Consider the following 23,003-nt stretch of genomic DNA (forward strand, 5'->3'; position numbering starts at 1 on the left):
TTTGAAATGTCTGTCATTTTTAGCTTAAAATCACTAATTGATGTCTAATATTTAGTTTAAAAAATAAAAACGGCTTTATAAAAATGATTTACTCACATATTTTAAACTTTTAAACAAATTACATCACAATGAAAAATTTGGCGTCTGTAAAAAAGTCACGGGTATGTACCTCATAACTATCGCTTAATTGTATTTTTTTTTTTGTTACTGTCATATTTTCCCCTATCTGTTAGATGATAAATAATCGATCCAAACAAAAAAAATTTGAAAAATAACTTTTAAAAGGGTAACTATATGAAAAAGAAAATCTCAATCACTCCTTGTTGTCTGCGATTTCTGCATCGCGACCCTTGTTACAGTGGGGAGAACAAGTATTTGATACACTGCCAATGGGTTTTCCCATTGGCAGTGTATCAAATACTTGTTCTCCCCACTGTATACCATGTTTTACCCATAAAATAAAAACTAAAAAAATCCGGCTCTGGCCATTCACAGCTGTGTCTTGACCTTCGGTGTTACATGCTACATGGAGTTTTTGGATCGAAACAAGATAAGTACGCGATAATATCTCGTTAAAATCGTGGCGTCTTTAATTCTGCTCTCCCGTGCTCTCGCCTCCAATTAGGGGTTTGCAGTTTAAAAAAAACAACATTTTTTAAAAAACGTATTCCTGTTCAAAATTTTTGTTCTTTCCAATGATGTATCACACATGCATATTGGACAATTTTGAAATTTGGCCAAATTGGGGGTCTCAGAGCGGAACTTCAAGTCACCTGAGTGTTTTCCACCATATATACATATAAATATATATACGAACGACTTCTGTTCCTACGCTGGCAAGGTAACCCGAATTTCCGCGTAAATCGGAATTAACTCTTTAAGTGCCCCTAAATACTCCCCTAAATCTCAAAATAACTATCCAAAATCATGTATGATACATCATTGTACTGTTCTCGCCGAGACGTTGGAGTCCAAGCTAGACAGCAAGCTAAGCTCTGAAATGACGATGACAGATGTCCGTGTGATTTGCTGACTTTATTCAGCAGTTCATGACATCAACACTTGCAGAATAAAACTAAAATAAAAATTAAATCCGTTTCATTTTCAATAACAGCAAATGAAATTTGCGTTTATAACTAGCTACTGATACAGAAGTAACAATCCACACAAACGATTAGCATTTATCAGTTAGCGTCCGCACATCGTCAAAAACAATCACATAAATTCCCTCCTAAGTAAAATGCACCATAAACAGTACAAAAGGTGTTATATACAGGTGTTTCCTCTGTGGATGCTTCACGAGCATGTTAGCAACAAAAGTGAGTGTAAGCTTTCAGCTGTAATCTTTCCCCTCTCTCTTACCCGGCTGCACGACTCGTTTCGTCGTTTGTATGTGCGCGCTGACTCGTGAGCTGAAGTACTACCTGCTCTACGCTTCCTGCGCCAAAATAAAAGCATGCATCACAAAACAAAAGTCAACATTATTAAAAAAATAAATAAATAAATAAGATTGGAAACAAAATGACGGATGAGGCTCCGGCGGCGTAAAGTTGAAATCACGTATGTTGGCACGTCGTAACCCGGGGACAACAGATATATATATATATACAGTATATAGTATATATACTGTATATATACATATATTTAGCTGTGTGCATGTATCCAACAGATACCAGGAACAACGTCCGACGTCTCCGTTCAGAAGAGCGCAATCCTAGGGACAGCTAAGCTCCTGCGCAGAAACCTCAAGCTCCCAGGCCTTTGGTAGAGGACCCGAGCTTGAAAGGAGAGACCACCGCCAGGGTGGGTGAGACGACAATTTTTTTTTTTTTCTTTTTTTTTTTGTACAGTGGTATGAAAAAGTATCTCAACCTTTTGGAATTTCTCAAATTTCTGCATGTGATTTTAAGCAGAAATCATATGTGATCTGATTTTTGTAAAAATCACACAGATGAAAAAAACTGTCTGCTTTAACCAAAACCACCCAAACATTTATAGGTTTTAATATTTCAATGAGAATAGCATGCAAACAATGACAGATGGGGGAAAAATAAGTTAAGTGAACCCTCTGCCTAAGGAGACTTAAAGAGCGATTGAAATCAATTTTTAATCAAACATTTGTGGTGGTTTAAAGCTGCCCTGCCCACTATAAAACACACACCTGGTCAGAAATGTCTTGATGAGAAGCATTGTCTGATGTACATCATGGCTCGGTCAAAAGTGCTGTCTGAAGAACTACAATCAAGGATCGTTGATTTGTATAAAGCTGTGAAATGAAACAAAATCATCTCTAAGTCTGGATGTTCATCAATCGACAGTCAGAGAAGTTGTCTACAAATGGAGAGAGTTTGGCACTGTTGCTTCTCTCCCAAGGAGTGGCCGTCCACTAAAGATGATGCCAAGAGTTCAGCGCAGAATACTCAGAGAGGTAAAAAAAGAACCCTAGAGTGTCTGCTACTGACTTACAGAAATCACTGGAACAGTCCAATATCTCTGTGCACACATCCACTATATGTAAAACTATCGCCAAGAATAGTGTTCATGGGAAGACTCCATGGAGGAAGCCACTGTTGTTTGAAAAAAAAAAAAAGTTCTTCGTTTAATGATCGCAAAAAGGCATTTGGACACTCCACAGAGGTTTTGGCAAAATATTTTGTGGACTGATGAAACCAAAGTTTATTTGTTTGGGAGTAACACACAACGTCATCTGTGGAGGAAAAATGGAACAGCTCACCAACATCAACACCTCATCCCCACTGTGATCCATGGTGGAGGGAGCATCATGATTTGGGGCTGTTTTGCTACCCCAGGGCCTGGACAACTTGCACTCATTAATGGAAGAATGAATTCAAAAGTTAATCAGGAGGTTTTGCAGGAAAACCTGAGGCCGTCTGTCAGACAGTTGAAGCTAAAAAGAAGATGGGTTCTGCAACAAGACAATTATCCAAAACACAGAAGTAAATCATCTTCAGAATGGCTTCAGAAGAAAAAAATATACGTCCTGGAGTGGCCAAGTCAAAGTCCAGACATGAACGCTATTGAGATGCTGTGGCATGACCTAAAGACAGCTGAACTTGTCATATCTGTATGCCTTCTCAGTTCTTTTTTCATTCCAGCATCTGATTCAGCTGGATGGGCGGGGCCGTTGCAACACACCTGTGGCGCATTTGGAGCGCTCATTATTTAAGGACTCCGGCCACTGTCTGCGAGTGTCGGACTATTGCATTTGCTTGTTACCTGCCTTGCTTACCGCTGTGTGCTCATTGTCATCCTCGGTGCTTCCCGACGTTCTTCGGTCGTGTTCTGGTTTGATCTTATTTACTTTTGTGCTCTTTTGGATTTTGTAGTTAGGATTTTGTACTCGGTTATATTCACGCCATCTTGGGTGCTCTCTTAGTTATATTTTACTACACTCGCGTTTTCTAGCGTGCTCCCTAAGTTGTACTTGTTATATTCGCGTTTTCTAGCGTGCTCCCTAAGTTGTACTTGTTATATTCGCGTTTCCTAGCATGCTCTCTAAGTTGTACTTGTTATATTTGCGTTTTCTAGCGTGCTCCCTAAGTTGTACTTGTTATATTCGCGTTTCCTAGCGTGCTCTCTAAGTTGTACTTTATAATACTCGCGTTTCCTAGCGTGCTCCCTTTGTTATACTCATTAAATACAAACATTTGCTCTATTGATCTCCTGGTCTGTGTTTTGGATCCACATTAACGGCTTGCCGTCATAACAGAATAGTCCGACCACATGGATCCCACGGACTCGAAAAGTATTCGCCATGCGCTCGCGGAACATGGGCATATGATCAGCAAGCATGATCAGTCATTGCGTGCATTAGTGAATGTGATCGGCTCGCTGACTACAAGAATTGAGAATATGACGTCACCTGTACAGCCCGTTGACGCTGCCGCGGCGCCCGATCTATCCGCCCCGTCTCCAGTGGGCTCGCCGGCAACTTTTCGGGAGCCGTTGTTGCCACACCCCCATCATTATGAGGGAGAGGCAGGTGCTTGCCAACTATTTTTGCACCAGTGCTCCCTTGTGTTTGACCAACAACCTCAAACGTTTGCGAGTGATAGATCCCGCGTCGCATATGCAATGAGCCTCCTCGCCGGTAAAGCGGCAACATGGGCCATGGCTGTAAGCAACTCAAGACCCGCGATCCGTCATTCTTTTGAAACTTTTAAGACTGAGCTGGTGAGAGTTTTCGATCATCCGGTAAAAGGCAAGGAGGCAGCCAGCCGCCTGCTGGATTTTTCCCAAGGCGATCTGACCGTAGCGGACTACTCCATTCAGTTTCGCATTTTGGCCGCTGAGTGCGGTTTTGAGGAAGCAGCATTGTGTGGGATTTTTCGGCGCGGGCTGTCTTCGGCGGTGAAAGACGAGTTGGCGGCCCGGGATGACTCGTCGAATCTGCAGGAGCTGATCGAGTTGTCCGTAAATTTGGGTCATCGTCTAAAAGAGCGTGAGAGAGAGCGAGCTGCGGAGCATCGGGAACGTCGCTGGTCAACGCCGCAGAGCAGCCCGACAGCGGCCGGTCTGGACGGCTTCATCAAACCACCGTTCGTCTCCACGTCGACACGGAGGCCGGTCCCGATGGGGAAGGAGCCCATGCAACTCGGCGGCGGACATCTTTCTGCGGCGGAGCGACGAAGACGGATGATGGCAGGCTTGTGTCTGTATTGTGGCTTGCGGGGGCACCATGTCGCCGCTTGTGACGCCGCCCCTTCGCATCAACTGGAATCTTCGTTGCCTGGGGCTCCCCTCGCCCGAGGAGGTACTAGTACAAGGTCTGTACAGGACAGCAATCCCTCAAGTGAGTTGCCTCGGGACGAGTTGAAGGATCCAAAAGACTCCCAAGGTGTTATGAGACTGCAATTGCCGGGAGAAGTGTCGCACGGTGGGGTTCACTTTAGGTTTACTGCTCTAATTGATTCGGGGGCAGATGACTGTTTTATAGACCAGAGTGTTGTTGACGCGCTTAAATGTCCCTTAATAAGACTCGCTAGGCCCAAAAGGGTTTTAGACCTCGATGGGCGCCCTCTGGCGGACGTGAAGTTTATTACGCCCCCGCTCAAATTAAAGTTGTCCGGGAATCATTTTGAGGCCCGTAGCTTCTTGGTTATGCCGTGCAAATCGGCTCCGGTCGTGCTGGGGCTCTCCTGGTTGAAAGTGCATAATCCTAATATTGACTGGGCGAAGACGCAAATAGTTGCTTGGAGTGCGTTCTGTTATGCGCACTGTTTACGTTCGGCGTGTCTACTTCCCGGTCAAGCAAAAACTGCTACCGAGCCTGTTAATTTGAAAAATGTTCCCGCCGAGTATCATGATCTCCAGCGTGTATTCAGTAAAGAGCAGGCTAGTACCCTGCCCCCGCACCGTCCTTACGACTGTGCCATTGATCTGCTGCCCAATGCCCCGTTGCCCAGTTCGCGGTTATACAAGGTCTCTAGACCAGAGCAGGAAGCTATGAGGGAATACATCTCGTCTTCTTTGGCTTCGGGCCTTATTCGCCCTTCATCCTCTCCTTTGGGGGCGGGGTTTTTCTTCATTGGCAAAAAAGATGGGGGACTTAGACCGTGCATCGACTACCGGGGTCTCAACAATATTACTGTTAAAAATAAATACCCGTTACCGTTGTTGGATTCGGCTTTCGCGCCGTTAAAATCTGCCACCATTTTCACCAAATTAGACTTGCGCAGCGCTTACCACTTGGTCAGGATTCGTGAAGGAGACGAGTGGAAAACCGCTTTTAAAACCCCGCTTGGGCATTTTGAATACTTGGTCATGCCTTTCGGTCTGACAAACGCACCCGCAGTGTTTCAGAGTCTCATCAACGACGTATTGCGTGACATGCTAAATGTGTTCTGTTTTGTTTATTTGGATGATATTTTAATTTTCTCCGAAAGCTTGCATGAACATCGCCAACATGTCTGGATAGTACTGCAAAGACTGTTGGAAAACCGGTTGTTTGTTAAGGCCGAGAAGTGTGAGTTTCACCGTGAGTCAATGCAGTTTCTTGGCTTTGTTGTGGAAAAAGGGCAGCTCGGGCCTGATCCAGCGAAAATTCAGGCTGTGGCAGAGTGGCCCACCCCCACCTCACGTAAACACTTACAACGTTTCCTCGGGTTTGCTAACTTTTACAGGCGTTTTATCCGCAATTATAGTATGAGGGCCGAGCCCCTTACCAGGTTGACCTCTAACAAGCGACCATTTGTGTGGTCCTCGGTGGCAGAGGCCGCATTTGTAAGCCTTAAACGAGCGTTCACGAGCTCACCTGTCCTTGTTCATGCTGACACAGATCTCCCTTTTGTGGTCGAGGTTGACGCATTGAGTTCCGGAGTGGGGGCCATCCTTTCCCAGAGGTCTGCAGTCGACCAGAGGCTGCACCCCTGTGCATTCTACTCCCGCCGCCTCAGCCCGGCCGAGGCGAATTATGATGTCGGCAACAGGGAGCTGCTCGCTATAGTCCAGGCATTGCAGGAATGGAGACACTGGTTGGAGGGCACTGAGGTACCATTCCAGATATTCACAGGCCATAAAAACTTGGAATACCTTCGTGCTGCCAAGCACCTCAACTCTCGCCAGGCCCGCTGGGCATTGTTCCTGACCCGTTTCAACTTCCAGATTACCTACCGTCCAGGGTCAAGGAACGGGAAGCCCGATGCGCTGTCAAGGCTCCATGAGCCAGTGGAGGAGGGGCCTTCAGAGGAGTCCATTGTTCCTGAGAATCTGATCGTTGGCGCCCTACGTTGGGAAGTAGAGCGTCTTGTGGAAGAAGCCTTACGAGGGGTTAGGGTGCCTGGGGGCTGCCCTGCCGGCAAGTTATTCGTCCCAGTTGCTCAGCGCGCAGGAGTACTGAAGTGGGGCCACTCCTCGAAGTTTGCCTGCCACCCGGGTGTGTCCCGCACGTTCTTCCTCGTTTCCCAGCGGTTTTGGTGGCCAGGCATGCGCAAGGACGTCACTGACTATGTCTCTGCTTGTTCCATCTGTGCTCGGGGCAAGCCAGTCCATCGTGCTCCAGCGGGCTTACTCTATCCACTGCCTGTTCCAACTCGCCCCTGGTCACATGTTGCACTTGATTTTGTCACTGGTCTTCCACGATCCAGGGGTTGTTCGGTCATCTTGACGGTGGTGGACCGGTTCTCCAAGATGGCGCATTTCATCGCACTTCCCAAGTTACCTTCAGCCCTGGAGACCACTGACCTGCTGGTGACACATGTTTTTAGGGCTCATGGCATCCCGTGCGACCTTGTCTCTGATAGAGGGCCCCAGTTTGTCTCACAGGTCTGGGGAGCATTCTGCAAGGCTTTGGGGGCCACGTCAAGCAAATCTTCAGGTTACCACCCACAATCCAATGGGCAGACGGAACGGGTCAACCAGGAGCTAGAGGCTGCACTCCGTTGTGTTTGTGAACTGCATCCGGCCTCCTGGTCATCGCACCTCCCTTGGGTGGAGTATGCGCGCAACACCCTCGTTTCCTCTGCCACTGGGAGGTCACCTTTCATGACCGCATATGGGTACCAGCCTCCACTATTTCCTTCCCAAGAAGCCGAAGTCATCGTGCCATCTGTCCAGGTGCACCTGCGGAGGGCCCATAGGGTCTGGAGGGACGCAAGGGCTGTGCTAGTCCGCACGGCGGCCCGCAAACGGCAGATAGCTGATCGCCACCGACGGCCCGCTCCAGTCTATCGCCCAGGCCAGATGGTCTGGCTGTCAACGCGGGATTTACACCTGGCTGGGACTTCAAAGAAACTGGGCCCTCGGTTTGTGGGTCCTTTTGCTGTAGATGCGGTGGTGAACCCTGTGACTGTAAGACTGAAGCTTCCCAGCTCAATGAAGGTTCACCCAGTTTTCCACGTCTCTCTGCTCAAGCCAGTCTCCACCTGTCCCCTGAACCCTCCACCAGTGCCTCCTCCTGCTCCTCGCGTGATCGACGGTGGGCCGGTGTACACAGTACGTGCCATTCTCGACTCTAGGAGGAGGGGTAGGGGGGTGCAGTACCTGGTCGACTGGGAAGGTTATGGCCCTGAGGAACGCCAATGGGTCCCCCGCTCCTGGATCCTCGATCCGTCGCCTCTGCGGGATTTCCACTCTCGTCATCCCTCGAAACCAGGTGGTCCGCCAGGTTTCGTCCGTTGAGGGGGGGGTTCTGTCATATCTGTATGCCTTCCCAGTTCTTTTTTCATTCCAGCATCTGATTCAGCTGGATGGGCGGGGCCGTTGCAACACACCTGTGGCGCATTTGGAGCGCTCATTATTTAAGGACTCCGGCCACCGTCTGTGAGTGTCGGACTATTGCATTTGCTTGTTACCTGCCTTGCTTACCGCTGTGTGCTCATCGTCATCCTCGGTGCTTCCCAACGTTCTTCGGTCGTGTTCTGGTTTGATCTTATTTACTTTTGTGCTCTTTTGGATTTTGTATTTAGGATTTTGTACTCGGTTATATTCACGCCATCTTGGGTGCTCTCTTAGTTATATTTTACTACACTCGCGTTTTCTAGCGTGCTCCCTAAGTTGTACTTGTTATATTCGCGTTTTCTAGCGTGCTCCCTAAGTTGTACTTGTTATATTCGCGTTACCTAGCGTGCTCTCTAAGTTGTACTTTATAATACTCGCGTTTCCTAGCGTGCTCCCTTTGTTATACTCATTAAATACAAACATTTGCTCTATTGATCTCCTGGTCTGTGTTTTGGATCCACATTAACGGCTTGCCGTCATAACAGAACTAGAGCAGTTTTGTCGTGAAGCATGGGCCAAGATTAGTCTTGATCAATGTTCCAGACTGATCTGCAGCTACAGGAAGAGTCTGGTTGAAGTTAGTACTGCCAAAATATTAAATGTGATGATTCACTTACTTATTTTTCCTCCTTCTGTCATTTTTTGCATACTATCCTCATTAAAATATGAAAACCTATAACCTGACTTTGGTGGCAAAAATTTCATTGTAGCCAGGAGACTTTATGACTGTAACTTTATGACGTTTATACATCCATTTAACTTCTTGTACCCACTACTGTTCTCAAGTTTTGTTTAATCAGGGAATTTGCCGTTAGTTTTTCTTTCAACTGTGCTTTTTTTCACTCCAGTATTTGGTTGACACTTTCACTCTAGCTTGCTCATCCTCACCCACTGCGAGTGCGCTAAGTCGATTTATATTGACTGCTTCTATCTCTCCATTAAGTTGTTCTCTATTAGTGGTCATAATAATGAAATGGATATGAGGCTTATATAGATGGTCCACTTTCAATTGTATGTCTCTCTTCAGCTTTCCTACTGAGTTGATTGAATACTTACACAAACTAGAGTGGTCACAGAATTACTTTTCTACACTTCAAATCACCCCTTATTCTTATCTGAATAGACTACAACGATCACAACTTATTCTTTTGCGCCCTTAAAATTGATTGTCAATGTACATTTGATTTTCCAGCAACACGAAATTTCTGTCATTTCTTACACTACGTCTGGATTCAAGACTATCGATACCACCAAATTCTCCCTTGTTCTTATTGTCATGCCTTTATTGTAGTTGAAAAAGCATACTTATTTTAAGCAAATTAATTTTTAGAAGCACCAAGCATGGCAGTGAAGGATGAACAGAGAACTGATTCAATGACTGTTGTGTTGAACAAATCTACAGCTGCTCTGTTTGGTTTCCAAAATAACTACAGAACGAACTTCCTTTGGTGGGCTTTTTTTCCCTTTCTTTGTCCTTTTTTAGGACAGCCTGTCAACCACAATATGCAGTTTAAATAAATAAATAAATAAATAAATTTTAAAAATTGTTCCCTGAACCTTAAAGGTCCTGGTTGTTGACAAAATTGTTAAATGCAGTGAGGGGCAGTTTATGTACATGAGATCTCTTTATGTCCACAATCAGCTCGAGAGCCAGCTTCAGGCAAGGGCACAATACCGGGCTACTTGGGATTTCACCGGTAGGCCGGTGGGCTGTTGTCGGGAGAAATAAGTGGGGTCGGAAAACTGCGGTCAAACCATGGGACGTGCATCTTCCCATGGTCAAATGAGCGGACCCTAAAATTAACGCACCGGCGTAATCCAAGCATTACAGTAAATGCATTCTGACCGAGCGGCAAGGTAGTTGACTTCCGCGTACTTGCGTTTTTCCCAACTCTTAAAAACACTCCCAACACTCTAGAAAAAAAATAAAGCCACCATTCTCATCATTTAAAAATGAAATAAAGTCGCCTGATCTTAAAACCGCTCCATCTACATGTGCGTTACAGGCGCTGTCACGTCAGTACAATCGTATGAAATTCCCCTGAGTATATGGTAGGTTACAGTTCTCATTTTTGTGATACTATAAATCCACAATTCTGGCCAAGGTAGGTGAATATTAGTAGTAGTAGCTGTCACTTACAGCTACAGATCAAGTCAGAAACCTTGGCGTAATTATTGACTCAGACCTAAAATTTGATAGCCATCTAAAGTCCGTCACTAAATCCGCTTATTGCCACCTAAAAAATATAACCAGAATTAAGGGGCTTCTGACTCAACAAGATATGGAAAAACGTATGCATTTTCTGCAGATTGGACTATTGCAACGGTATATTTACGGGTCTTGATAAAAAACCAGTCAGGAAGCTGCAGCTAGTACAGAATGCTGCAGCCAGAGTCCTCACAAATACAAGGAAGCTGGACCACATTACACCGGTTTTGAAATCGCTACACTGGCTTCCAGTGAGTCAAAGGATAGACTATAAAATACTACTGCTTGTCTACAAAACACTTAATGGCCTTGGACCAAAATACATGCTTGATTTGTTAGATTCCTATGAGACATCTAGACCCCTAAGGTCGTCTGGAACCGGTCTTCTGCATGTTCCAAGAACAAGAACCAAGCAGGGTGAGGCAGCATGTAGTTATTATGCTCCTCACCTCTTGAACATGTTACCTGAACGTCCGAAGTATGCTCAAACTGTTAGCTCTTTTAAATCAGGGCTAAAAACGCTTTTTTTTTAGCACTGTATATCCATAACTGTCTATATACTTCAATATACTTGCTTTCTATTCCACTTGTGCTTATCTCCAATGCTGATTTCAATTATTATTATTAGTAGTAGTTTTTGTTTTATTTTTATTCATTTATTTTTATTCTATTTGTTATTAAATGCGATTTTTATGTATAATTTTATTTCCGATTTTGATTGTCTTGGTTTTTACATTGTATTGATTTAAATGTGATTTTTATGATCTTCATGTGATGTAAAGCACTTTGAATTGCCTTGTGTTGAATTGTGCTATATAAATAAATTTGCCTTGCCTTGCCTAGTAGTAGACCTCTCTGACTACTCCCATACTAAAAACTATGCATTTTTACTGTACCAATATTTAGAAAAAAATAATTAAAATTTCTACATGTGTATTTTGATCTGGTTGCAGTTGTCATTTTTGTGGTACTGTAAATCCACAATTCTGGCCAAAGTTGTTGAATATTAGTAGTAGAACCTCTCTGACTACTGCCATACTAAAAAATATGCATTTTTACTGTACCAATATTTAGAACGATTCAAAGTCCTTCATGTGTTTTTTTTTTTTTTTAATCTGGTTACAGTTCCCATTTTTGTACTGCAAATCCACAATTCTGAATAAATTCTGGACAAGTTTGAATAATATTAGTAGTGAACTTCTCTGACTACTCCTATACTCAAAACTATGCTTTGTTACCAAAATTTAGAACATTTGAATTTAAAGTCCTACTTTGATCAGGTTACAGTTCCCATTTTTGTGATACTGTAAGTCCATAATTCTGAATAAGTTCTAGCCAATGTTGTTGAATATTAGTAGTGCACCTCTCTGACTATCCACACACTCAAAACTATGCATCTTTACTGAACCAATATTTAGAAGATTTGAATTAAAAGTCCTACATGTGTACTTTGATCAGGTTACAGTTCTCTAATTAATGGTTTACTCATTTTATAGTTTACTGTATCAATGAACTGTTTGTATGAAAATCACAACATGCTTTAAAATCACTACACTATTGTAATTGTGCTTTAAAATCACTACACTATTGTAATTGCTTTACTGTAGGCTAATTGCGGGCTTGGGCTTTTGTTTACTATATGATTATTGTCCAAAAGAAATGCTGTTTTTTAATCAAGGTACAGGTAAGTGTGTTGCCGGCTGGATGGCTTCCAAGACCGTCCGTGAAGTGAGCTGGTTTTTTAATGATTCCCGGGCCTCTCCCCAGCCCGCCCCTAGCTCCAGGTTGTGCTGGATGCACCAAAGCACCAGCTTTGTTATTTGGTTCAGTTCAGTTTAAGTTTATTGTCCCCTAAGAAGGGGAAACTTATCTTACAACAGGAAAGCATACAGATAACACAACAATAACTCATGCACATACAATAAATTTACTGCTAAAAAACAGATTGTGCATATAGATGATGTGGTTTTCCCCTGGCAAGTAGAAAGAGGAGTAAATAAGGTAGAGCAGAAATTTAGATTTGAAGGATTTTAATAGAGAACTGAACACGACAAACAGGATCCTCGAATAAGTTCCATCTGCATCATCAAGGTGTTACAGGAGGAAGTGCAGCCCCATGTTGAATGCATCAGCAAGTGACCCAGTGGGCAAACTGCAAAGGGTCCAGCATGGGTTCTCTGATGCTCGTCAGGTGGTCCAACATGAGACATTTAAAGGACTTTATGACCACAAATGTTAGAGTGACAGGCCTGTAGATTTAAAGTACTTAATCGAATGTTTCAAGAAAACTGGGATGATGTTGGACCTTTTGAAGTTGATGCGCAACTTATTTATTTAGCAAATACTGTATTTTTAAGTTCTAAATGAACGGTGCAGCAAGCTAATCTAAATGTATATTTTCAGGTCGGGAGGGGGGGCACACCATCTGGAACAGGAGACTTCTTGATCTTTTGTTGCGTGAACAGTTGAGTGACATCCTGTTGAAGCAGTTTAAGTAACAGGCATGCAGTCAAAGGTGTAATGGGGGCGTTCTTTCAGTCCATATACTATAAGATGTCATCCAGCTCATTGACTCCACATGGAAAAAAATGTCCATGGCCCTCAGACCTTTTGTAGTTATTGACTGGATTTTCTTCCATTATTGTTAGTTCTCCATTAATTATTTATTTTTAATTATCGAAATTACACAAATATGCTTGTGTGCCCTGAAAATAAAGTATTTTGTCACGTTATTGTTCATACTTTTAACATCTTCATTTTAGAACAGAAGCACAACAATGTTTACAAGTTGCATCCACATTGCATCAACCGGATACTGTTGCAGAATCATTTGATAATCATTTATTTTTAATGTGACTTTCAGTTGTTTAACAACAGACAGTGAAAATGATCAACAGGAGTTATCAAATTGTCTCTCTTCTCATGATTTGTGTGCACGCTGACATTTATTAACTTACAAAATACATATAAGATGACTATAACACGGTAATAAAAATTACGAATTTTTAAAAAATCAACATACAGTATTGTCTTGCCCGCAAACAGTTTCAACAAAGCACATGGATTACTGGAACCATGTCCTATGGTCTGATGAGACGGACTTGAAGTCCTCCACTTGGGGAAGGACCTCCTCCCCGACCCAGACAGTGCATTTCACCTTTTCCCTTGGATTTGGAGGTGCACTCGGACCCAATGTCCCCTGCCTCTCCCTAGATATGGGCGAAGCTCTGCTGGAGATGGGAGCTTAAACTCCTCTGGACATGGGACTCTGCCAGGCATTCCCAGCAAACCCTCACAAAATGTTTGGGTCTGCCGGGCCGAACCGAAGCCAACTCACCACCACTCCGTCCCTCTCTTCATCCGAGTGTCCAAGACATGCAGCTGCAAGTCCGATGAGACGACTACAAAGTCAATCATCGAACTACGGCCTAGGGTGTCCTTTTGCCAAGTGCACATATGGACACCCTTATGCTTGAACATGGTGTTCATTATTGACAATCCGAGGCGGATTGAAAATTTGTTTTACTGCAATTATAATCATGACTTATTAATAGCTGTACTGCTTATGGATCAATTGAAGGCACTGTTCATGCACACTAAAACTGCTGGAGGATAGTAGAATAATGGAGTAGGTGAAAAAAACATAGATTTCATAATGATATTGACAGGTCAGATCGGTCATGCACTGCGCCTCGCCTTCAAGTAGGGAACTGCCCACATCAAGAGGAGCTATTCACAAAAACACGCACGCAGCGATCTAAAGCCGGATTTCTGTTGAAAAAGTACAAAAGCGTTACTGCATACATACAGCAAGGATTGTCTCAGGAGTTATTTTTTTTTCGAGGATTCAAGGTAATTATTATATTTTTCGTACCATGCATGCATTTTGAAACGTTGTGAAAAAAATCAATGGGAGAAATTAACCGCAACTGTATTGGTATCATAGCTCGCAATATTTTCGTAAAATAAATGCTAACTGCACTGTTTTTTTTTTTCACTTGTAACCAAGAATCGAGACTGTTTTACGTATATATCTATGAGGAATTCCGGGATTTAAGCATTTATTCACAAAAACTTTCACCAGAAAAGCTCTGTTTACATATGGCGGCCGCTAGCTACATTTACTAACAGACTAGCATTGTACTTTGACATATTTAGGTAAAATAAATGCTAATTGCATGTTTGTTTTTTTTTTTTGTTTTTTTTTTGCTTTTAACCAACAATCGAGACTGTTTCACGTCCATATCTATAAAGAATTCAAGGATTTAAGCATTTTTCACAAGAATTTTCAAAAAAAAAAAGCTCCTTGCCTGTGATTCCACTTGGTCAGCTTTGACGGCCTCGCCAACAATGCAGGCCCCCTATTTATCGGCCCCGCACCCCGTGTCCCGTCAATACATTATGACGTCTATGAAAGAACATTTCAAACATGTGAGAGTTCAACCTTGGTCTTGGAAAAATGTTGCGGTAAAATACCTTCTGCCTCCTGCAGTCCAATTGAAGATCGAACAGATCAACAGATTGGGAGTAACCAGACAACACACTAGCCAATGTATATTGTTGTATGTAATTTTACATTATCCTCCCCAAGCTTAAATGTCAAGACACAATGATGGAGTGGAAACAAAATAAAAATGGCAAACAGAGTGAAGTATAAAATGTGAGAGTACAATAAAAAGAACATCATTAAGCTGGTACTACAAAGTATTTACACTCTCATTAAAGTCAGATTTTTCCTCAAATCATTTTTGTTACAAAATGAACACGATCCTTTTTAAAATCCTATTTGCATATAGTTATCATGCTGTTGAGTATGATTCAGAGTGCCATACTGGGTTAGGGAGGGGGTCTTGTGGGTGTAGGCCAGGCCAGAAAAATATTGTCAGCATTGAATCGTGTTCTTATTTCGACAAAATCAACAACATCAATGCTGAGTGACTGAAGAGACAGCAGGATCGACAAAAGGTAATTTCAATGAAAAACAATTAGTCGAGACGAATTCCATCCAGAAAAAAAAAACAGATCAAGAAATCGTTGAAACAAACAATTAGACTGTATCTCTTTTTTTAAAAATGTAATTTTTCGTGGTAAATGCAATTAAAACGATAGCAGTTAAAAGTAAAATGTATTTTAGCCATTGGTTTAATCAGTTTTAGTGCAATAGGTTATTTTTCCACGCTGGGCATGCAAGGAACAAAATGGACACGCCCATTTTGACGGACGACAACAAGGCAAATAACACACAAAAACATGAAATACTGCAACCCCCCTGAAAGGACTGATACACATAAGGAGCTAAATAATCCCTGCGATTAAAAAAATAATATCAAATAACAAAACAAAATGGATGATTGGAGGTAGAGAGGGAGGGAATGATGGTTAGGTATATGGTGACAGAAAAATAAAGACAGTAAAAGCAGACACCTACAGCAACATAGGGATTGACAGATAAACCTGGAAAATCCAGTATAAAAAATGATAATGAGCCACATATGCTGATGAAAACCAGTGAGGAGGCTCTAAAGGAATAGATATAGAAAATGGAGGGAAGGCAAGGGAAAGAGACGCAGACAACGAAAATGGGAGACGTAGAGATTGGAGAGGAAAAGGCGCTCAGACAAGCGTGAAGCGTCAACAATAGAGGCTAACAAAGAAAATCCCAATAGAGGCATCAATCACTGCTCCACTTTGTTTTAACCTTTTTTTTTTTCCACAGACACCTTCTTCATCCACCCATCCATCTATCCAACAATCCATCCATCTGTCCATCCAGTCTTCCTAAGCAAAACAACATCCTCCCTCCAGACTCTCCAGCCATTTCATCTCATTCTCAATCTGCTTCATTATCCATTCATCATAAGGCACATAGCAGAATATGGCCGTATGTTCTGCGGTATTTTCAATGTAATGATTACAGTCTTTAGTAAATAATGAGAAACATAGTCTCAGAGTAAAAGTCATATAGACATAAAAATATCCTGATTATGAAACATGAATACACTGTATAGATCATGTTTTTTTTCTCTAGATGCACTAAATTTATGCGGCATCTGCTCATAAAACAAAAAGCCACTTGAAAGAAGGGATGCACAGAACAATGAAATCATGAAGATGAATAAAATCATACATTTTAGTCGTGTCCTACCTTTCTGGCTTTGCGATTCATCCATGTTTTCTTCCATTGTTGCAGGTTAGAGTCCTTTTGTCTCAATATCGGGGGAATGGTTTAAAGCTCCTTGCTAGCGCTCTGCACAGTGTGCTTGTGCGTGTATGTGGGAGGCTGCGTGTGCACGCGCGTATGTGTTTTTCTCTTTCTGCAGATGATGGAGGATCAGGGAAGTCCTTCTTTCAGCACCGTCTCTCCTCATCTGGGTATCTCTTGCATCCAATCTGAGGATCTTTCATAACATCACCTAGTGTTATATAAAATACCTCTATTGGAAAATAAATAGAAAATTTATGTCATTTTAATATCTTACGATTGTCATTTTTAAGAGAGTGTTAAATAGGTCAAATTGTTAATGAGCCTGTGGGTTAATTAAACCGATTAAATCAATGCACACAAACAATAGGGGGTGGTCCATTAAAAATGCGTTCTTACCATTTCAAAATGGCATCTGCATTACGATATACAAAGACAATGGACCTTAAAGTAGCCTAAATAATGCATGTGGCAGAAAACACAGACAAGGGTGAAAAAGCAGTTTCTGCTCTGGCATCCCTCTTTAAAATAAATTGCTGTATTTTAAGCCAAAAGAAATGTTGAGCTTGATAGAACAATACAGTATGTCTATATGCTGCCATAGCAGATTCATGGCGCAATAAACCCCCGAACTATTTTTAATTTGTTTCTTTACCCTGGAAAACCCCCGTTTACAGACGTCGCGCAACCGCTTTTGTTCCAACCCAGCCATAAAAAGAAGGTAGGTAATTATATTTATTATTCAAATTGTCTGTCATTTTTACCTTAGAATCATTAATTGATGTCTAATATTTAGTAAAAACAAAAAACAAAAAAACAAAGACTTTAAAAAATTATTTACGCGCATATTTTAACCTTTTAAACAAATTACGTCACAATGAAAAAAATGGTGTCTGTAAATAAGTCACGGATATCTACCTCATAACTATCTCTTAATTGTATTTTTTGTTGTTGTTGTTACTCTCGCATTTTCCCCGATATTTTACATGGTAAATAATCGATCCAAATGAAGAAAAAATGAGAAAAAAAAAACACCTTTAAAAGGGTAAATATATGAAAGAAAATCTCGTCCACTCCTTGATGTCCGCGATTTCTGCATTGCGACCCTTGTTATAGGACCATGTTTTACACATAAATCCCCCCAAAAATCTGGGTCTGGCCATTCACAGTTGTGTCTTGACATTCGGTGATCCATGCTACATGGAGTTTTGGGAAAAGAGGTAAGTACGCGATAATATCTCGTTAAAATCGTGGCGTCTTTAATTCATGCTCTTACCTCCAGATAAGGATTCGCTGTTTAATTTAACTTTTTTTTTTTTTTAAATGCCCTCCTGTTCAAAATGTTTCATCCCCCAGAAAATTTTAAGCTTTCCAATGATGTATCACACATGCATATAGGACAATTTTGAAGTTGGGGGTCTCAGAGCGGAACTTTAAGTCACCTGAGTGTTTTACGCCATATACATTGCAACACTGCTAGACTGAAAATTCTAGACTTTTGTGATATCCTATAGTTTGCTTCATTTTTATCTGTGAAAACAATTCTCCAGTGTCTGACCCCGATTTCAATCTCACAGACAAACACTGCCGAAAAGTTTAAAGTTTTATTAACACCAATGACGAAAATGTTGTGTATATATATATATATATATATATATATATATATATATACTGGACTGTCTCAGGAAATTAGAATACACAATATTCTAATTTTTTGAGACAGTCCTGTGTATATATACAGGACTGTCTCAAAAAATTAGAATATTGTGTATTCTAATTTTCTGAGACAGTCCAGTATATGGTACTGGGCAGTGTTGTTTCGTCAACGATATACAATATACAAAAATATATTGACAACGAACACTTTTTTCATGACGATGACGAGATGATAACGAGCTAAAAACGTGTTTTGGGTCGACCAATGCCGGTAGAGGCAAACTATCAACGTTTTCATGTGATGCAAAAAATAATCGAACTGCTGTGTTTCACTGTATACCCTAATGATATGTAAAGCACACGACAGCTCTGGATGCTAACTATCTCCATAATAAGTTGGATCACCCAATAGTTTACCGTGAAGATCTGCAAACATTTTTTTTGACATCAAACACTCTCCTGCTCCGTCACTAGAGCAGAAGAGTGCTAGCTTTCACTAGCGAACTTGACTCATGTATGCTACTCCTCTCATCCCATCTTTTGTGTTCATTTTGCTTTTGCTGCTTGTTTTGTGAAATATCGACAGGGCTGTCCTTCTCGTTAATATTCTGCTCGGGTTCAGATTGGAAGGGCAGAACCGATGACATGTAGTTAAAGAGTGACACAGTGGAAGTTCGGCAGCGTGTCCATGTGACGTCACCTCCCTGCAACATCAACAACAATGGCGATCTTCTAGTTAAAATAATTTCATAAATTTTATTAAAACGAAAAAATTGAGAGGGGTTTTAATATCACATTACTATAACTTGTACTAAGATTTATGTTTTAAGTGTCTTCATGTCTTTATATCCGTGGATCCTTTAATAGAAAACAGTGAACAGGAAGGAGTTATGGGGGGACAGAAGAAAAGAAGGAGAGAGAGAAATAAGAAGTACGAACAACAACAAGAAATACATTGAACGCCTACACCAGGGGTCGGGAACCTATGGCTCACGTGACATAGGCTGTCTTCCAACCAGTCATCTTAAATGTGGAACCCGCTGGCTCGCTTGACATGAAGCAGCTATAATGAGCCGATGGCGCATTCGCACATTAATCTTTGACACTTCAAATGTGTGTCGCAATAATATGCTTCAAGTAGGGTCACGTGGAGATGGCAGCCCCTCCTGTCTCGATGCCGAGCGAATTGGAGTATATAAAAAATACATAGGGGAAAATTAAACCATGATAGGGAACCGCGTGGTACTACCAAGTCACACAGACTTGTGATTACTTTTGTGACTTTTTGGACTGGCAAATTTAGCGAGACTCACGAAACGACCACCCAGAGCGGCTCCGCCTGTCTCAACTATGCTCACATCCCCCAGATTGTCCCCGATTGTGGTTTCAGCTTCCAGGAAATATACGCAGCGCCACATTATGTTTCTATTTGTTATTTTCCTTGTGGTGAGTGCACAACTGTGCTATGATTGGAACAACCCAAGTAACAATGTTTGACTTCCTTTGTCGTTTTCTCAAGATTTATTTCAATCGCAACTCGGCGACTGCTCGTAAAAGCAGAGCGTGACCACCCTCTGCCTCCCGTGTAATGCATTCAAATTCGTTCACAAAAAAGAAACAGTGCTTACAAAACAAACTCGGACAAGATGGCAAAAGAACATAGAATATACAGTGTGTATTTTTATACATACATACACATAGACACACATTGTATGGTTCTTGTGTAATCACATTTTAAAATATGTTGGGTTTTGGCTCTCTCTGTCTAAAAGGTTCGCGACCCCGGGCCTACACAAACTATGAATATGTTTGTTTTGTACTATCGTTTGTCTGTTGTATATGCAATTGTTGAGAATATCCAGTGTTGCTTTAGCCTTTATACGTCTTTGCTCAGTGATCAGCACACACTAAATGTAACTTTAAGCATAGCATTCGTGTTCGCGTTAGCATTAGGCTAATGGCTAATGCATTATGATTAATAACATAACATTAGAATTCCATTAATTTGTTCTACAGCCCGAAAACCTACACTAAATCCATAATAAATACTGCTGGTGTTATTACAAATGGCAATTACACATAGAAAAACAAATAAATTATAAATAAAAATCGGAATAATACAGTATGATAATAATAATTAATCATTCCTGTAACAATGTAACGAATGGGATGCTAAAGTGTCGGATGTGTTTTGCGTACTGTACCTGAACGCACCGCGTGGCTGATGCCACAATGAGACAGAGAGTGCGGTAGAGATATTACTTTCTTTTTTAAATATTTTGTTTGGTTGCTGGTGTCAACTGCGGCAGACAGTAGGCGTGCTGTGTTGCACAAGTTGATGGAACAAATGACTAGAAACCTGACAAAGCTGGCGATTTCTTTGGCGATGTTACCACAATAATAATTGTCACCTTAACTTTTATACCTTGTTGATTTATTGGCACGGTATGTTCCCTCCTGAAAAGTACAACATGCGGATTTTTAGTGACACCTGGGGCAAAAATGAAGTCATCAGGTTCCATGGCATTTTCTATTCAGCCTACCCGTGGAAATTAGAATGGGTACCTCTGTTGAAATGTTTGGATCTCACCAAAAAACATGTTTTTCCCACTGTCTCTTTTACTGCTTCTCTTCCCCCCTCATCCGTTCGCTCCGCTGGGAGATGGGGTAGGTGACGATGCCTTAAGCTGCTTTGAAAGTCTTGGAGCAGCAGTGGAGGAGGACCTGCTTTCTTGTAGCACTTCTTTTACTCTTTGTGGATGTACTCTTGCATTGATGTCTTCATCCAGCATCTTCTTGGATAGACTGTTACATTGGTTATTCCGCTGGTGTGGTGACCCTTTGTTTGACATAATTCACCCACCATACTTGTGTGTCTGTTTGGCCGAGCGCGTTACAGGCTGCGTCACAGTCACGTGACAGAGACACTATAAAAAGCCGCGTGCATTCCGGCTCATTAGAGAGTTCAAGGAGAGCAGCAGAGTTACAGCGCTGGACACAGCAATTCGAGCTAACAAGACTCTTAACATTGCAGACCGCTTCACTGGTGACCCCGACGAGCCTCGCTGAAGTCTCAGAGGCTTTTTTGAACACTTTTAGCAATGGCGGCTTTTAGCTTTCTCGAGCTACCGATGTTTACCGAGTCTTATGCGGCCGCGTGGTTCGCTGACGCGGAGGAGCAGTTCGTCCTCCGTGGTGTTTCCGACGACACCATGCGCTTCTACCATGTGGTGGCCACGCTCGGGTACTCAACGGCGGTTAGAGCACAGCGCTTCGTGGTTTATCCGCCGAAGGTGGGCAAGTACACGGGGCTCAAGGCGCACATTCTCAGACTTTTTGAACCGTCGTACAAATCGACTTCAGAGGCGCCCAGGGTGCCACCTCGAGAGCCCTGCTGCCCGAGGTTCCCGCCAAAGATGGCGGCACTTCCGCCGCGGTTCCTCGCAGCCGTACTTCTGTCCCGGTACCCACGCCACCACTGCGCACTTCCTGGTCTTCTCGACTGCGTCCCGTCCGGCCCTGGTCTTCTTGACTGCATCCCGTCCGGCCCTGGTTTTCTCGGCGACACTGCGCCTGCTCTTGGCCTTCCTCACGACATCATTCCTGTGCCTGAGTCTCTGGCCGCTGCTGACGTCGCTCCAGCACCTGCGCCTATGGAAGTCTCCATGGTCGCCCCTCTACCGGCGCCGCTGGACGCCGCCGCCACTGACCTCACTCTGGCGCCTCCGGGAGTCTTCGAAGTCAGTCCTCTGCCTACGCTGCTGGCCATCGCTGCTAGCCTTGCTGATGTGCCGGCACCTCCGGAAGTCTCCGAGGTCGCACCTCAGCCAGCGCCAGCGAACGCCGCCCCCGAAGTCTCTCCTCGTCCACCGCCTTTGGTCAACGATGGTGGCGCTCCGGTTTCGGCGTTTCCCCCGTACCTGCTACGACCAGTCGACTTGGTTCGTCTCGCCTGTCGCCCTTGTCCACGGCTGGGCAACTCCGACCGCCACGCCGGTCGCCCTCGTCTCCGGCCTAGACCGGTCGATTCCGACCGCTGCGCCCGTCACCCTCGTCTGCAGCCTCGACTGGGTGGTGCTGCTCATCGCACGTCTCGACCTCTTCCTCGACCGCTGCTGAGCAACGCGTGCTGCCTCTCTCGGCGTCCGCTTCTCCGGCCTCGCCTGGGCGGTGCTGCACGGCGCACTCCTCGTCATGGGCATCCTCCAGACCGTTCTGCTCGGACGTCCCGCATCTGGCGTCCTGGACGGCCGCCTGAACGTCGCTTTCGGTCGCCCGCTGCCTGGCATCCTGGGCGTCCTCCAAACTGTTCTGCTTGGGCGTCCCGCATCTGGCATTCTGGACATCCGCTTGACTGTCCGTTTGGTCGTCTTCCACAGATGCCCCGGCCGCGCAACCCTTCCGTTCTGTACTGTTGATTCGGGTTGCGCCTGGCGTCCTGTGTGGGTGAATTCTGGGGGGACCTGTGTGGTGACCCTTTGTTTGACATAATTCACCCACCGTACTTGTGTGTCTGTTTGGCCGAGCGCGTTACCGGCTGCGTCACAGTCATGTGACAGAGACACTATAAAGAGTCGCGTGCGTTCCGGCTCATTAGAGAGTTCAAGAGAGTTCAAGGAGAGCAGCAGAGTTACAGCGCTGGACACAGCAATTCGAGCTAACAAGACTCTTAACATTGCATACCGCTTCACTGGTTAG

General features: G+C 43.4%; 1 protein-coding gene across 1 annotated transcript in view; it reads right to left on the bottom strand.

Moving 5' to 3' along the window:
• gpm6ab (glycoprotein M6Ab) overlaps window positions 1-16,814 on the bottom strand; it is a 79,341-nt gene extending 62,527 nt beyond the window's left edge. Inside the window, exon 1 of the mRNA XM_057843260.1 lies at window positions 16,593-16,814. Within this exon, the coding sequence (XP_057699243.1) occupies window positions 16,593-16,629 (37 nt within the window). The 5' untranslated portion in view covers window positions 16,630-16,814. The remainder of the gene's footprint in view (window positions 1-16,592) is intronic.
• Window positions 16,815-23,003: the final 6,189 nt, after the last annotated feature.

This window comes from Corythoichthys intestinalis, chromosome 8 (genome assembly GCF_030265065.1).
Source record: "Corythoichthys intestinalis isolate RoL2023-P3 chromosome 8, ASM3026506v1, whole genome shotgun sequence".
NCBI lineage: Eukaryota > Metazoa > Chordata > Actinopteri > Syngnathiformes > Syngnathidae > Corythoichthys > Corythoichthys intestinalis.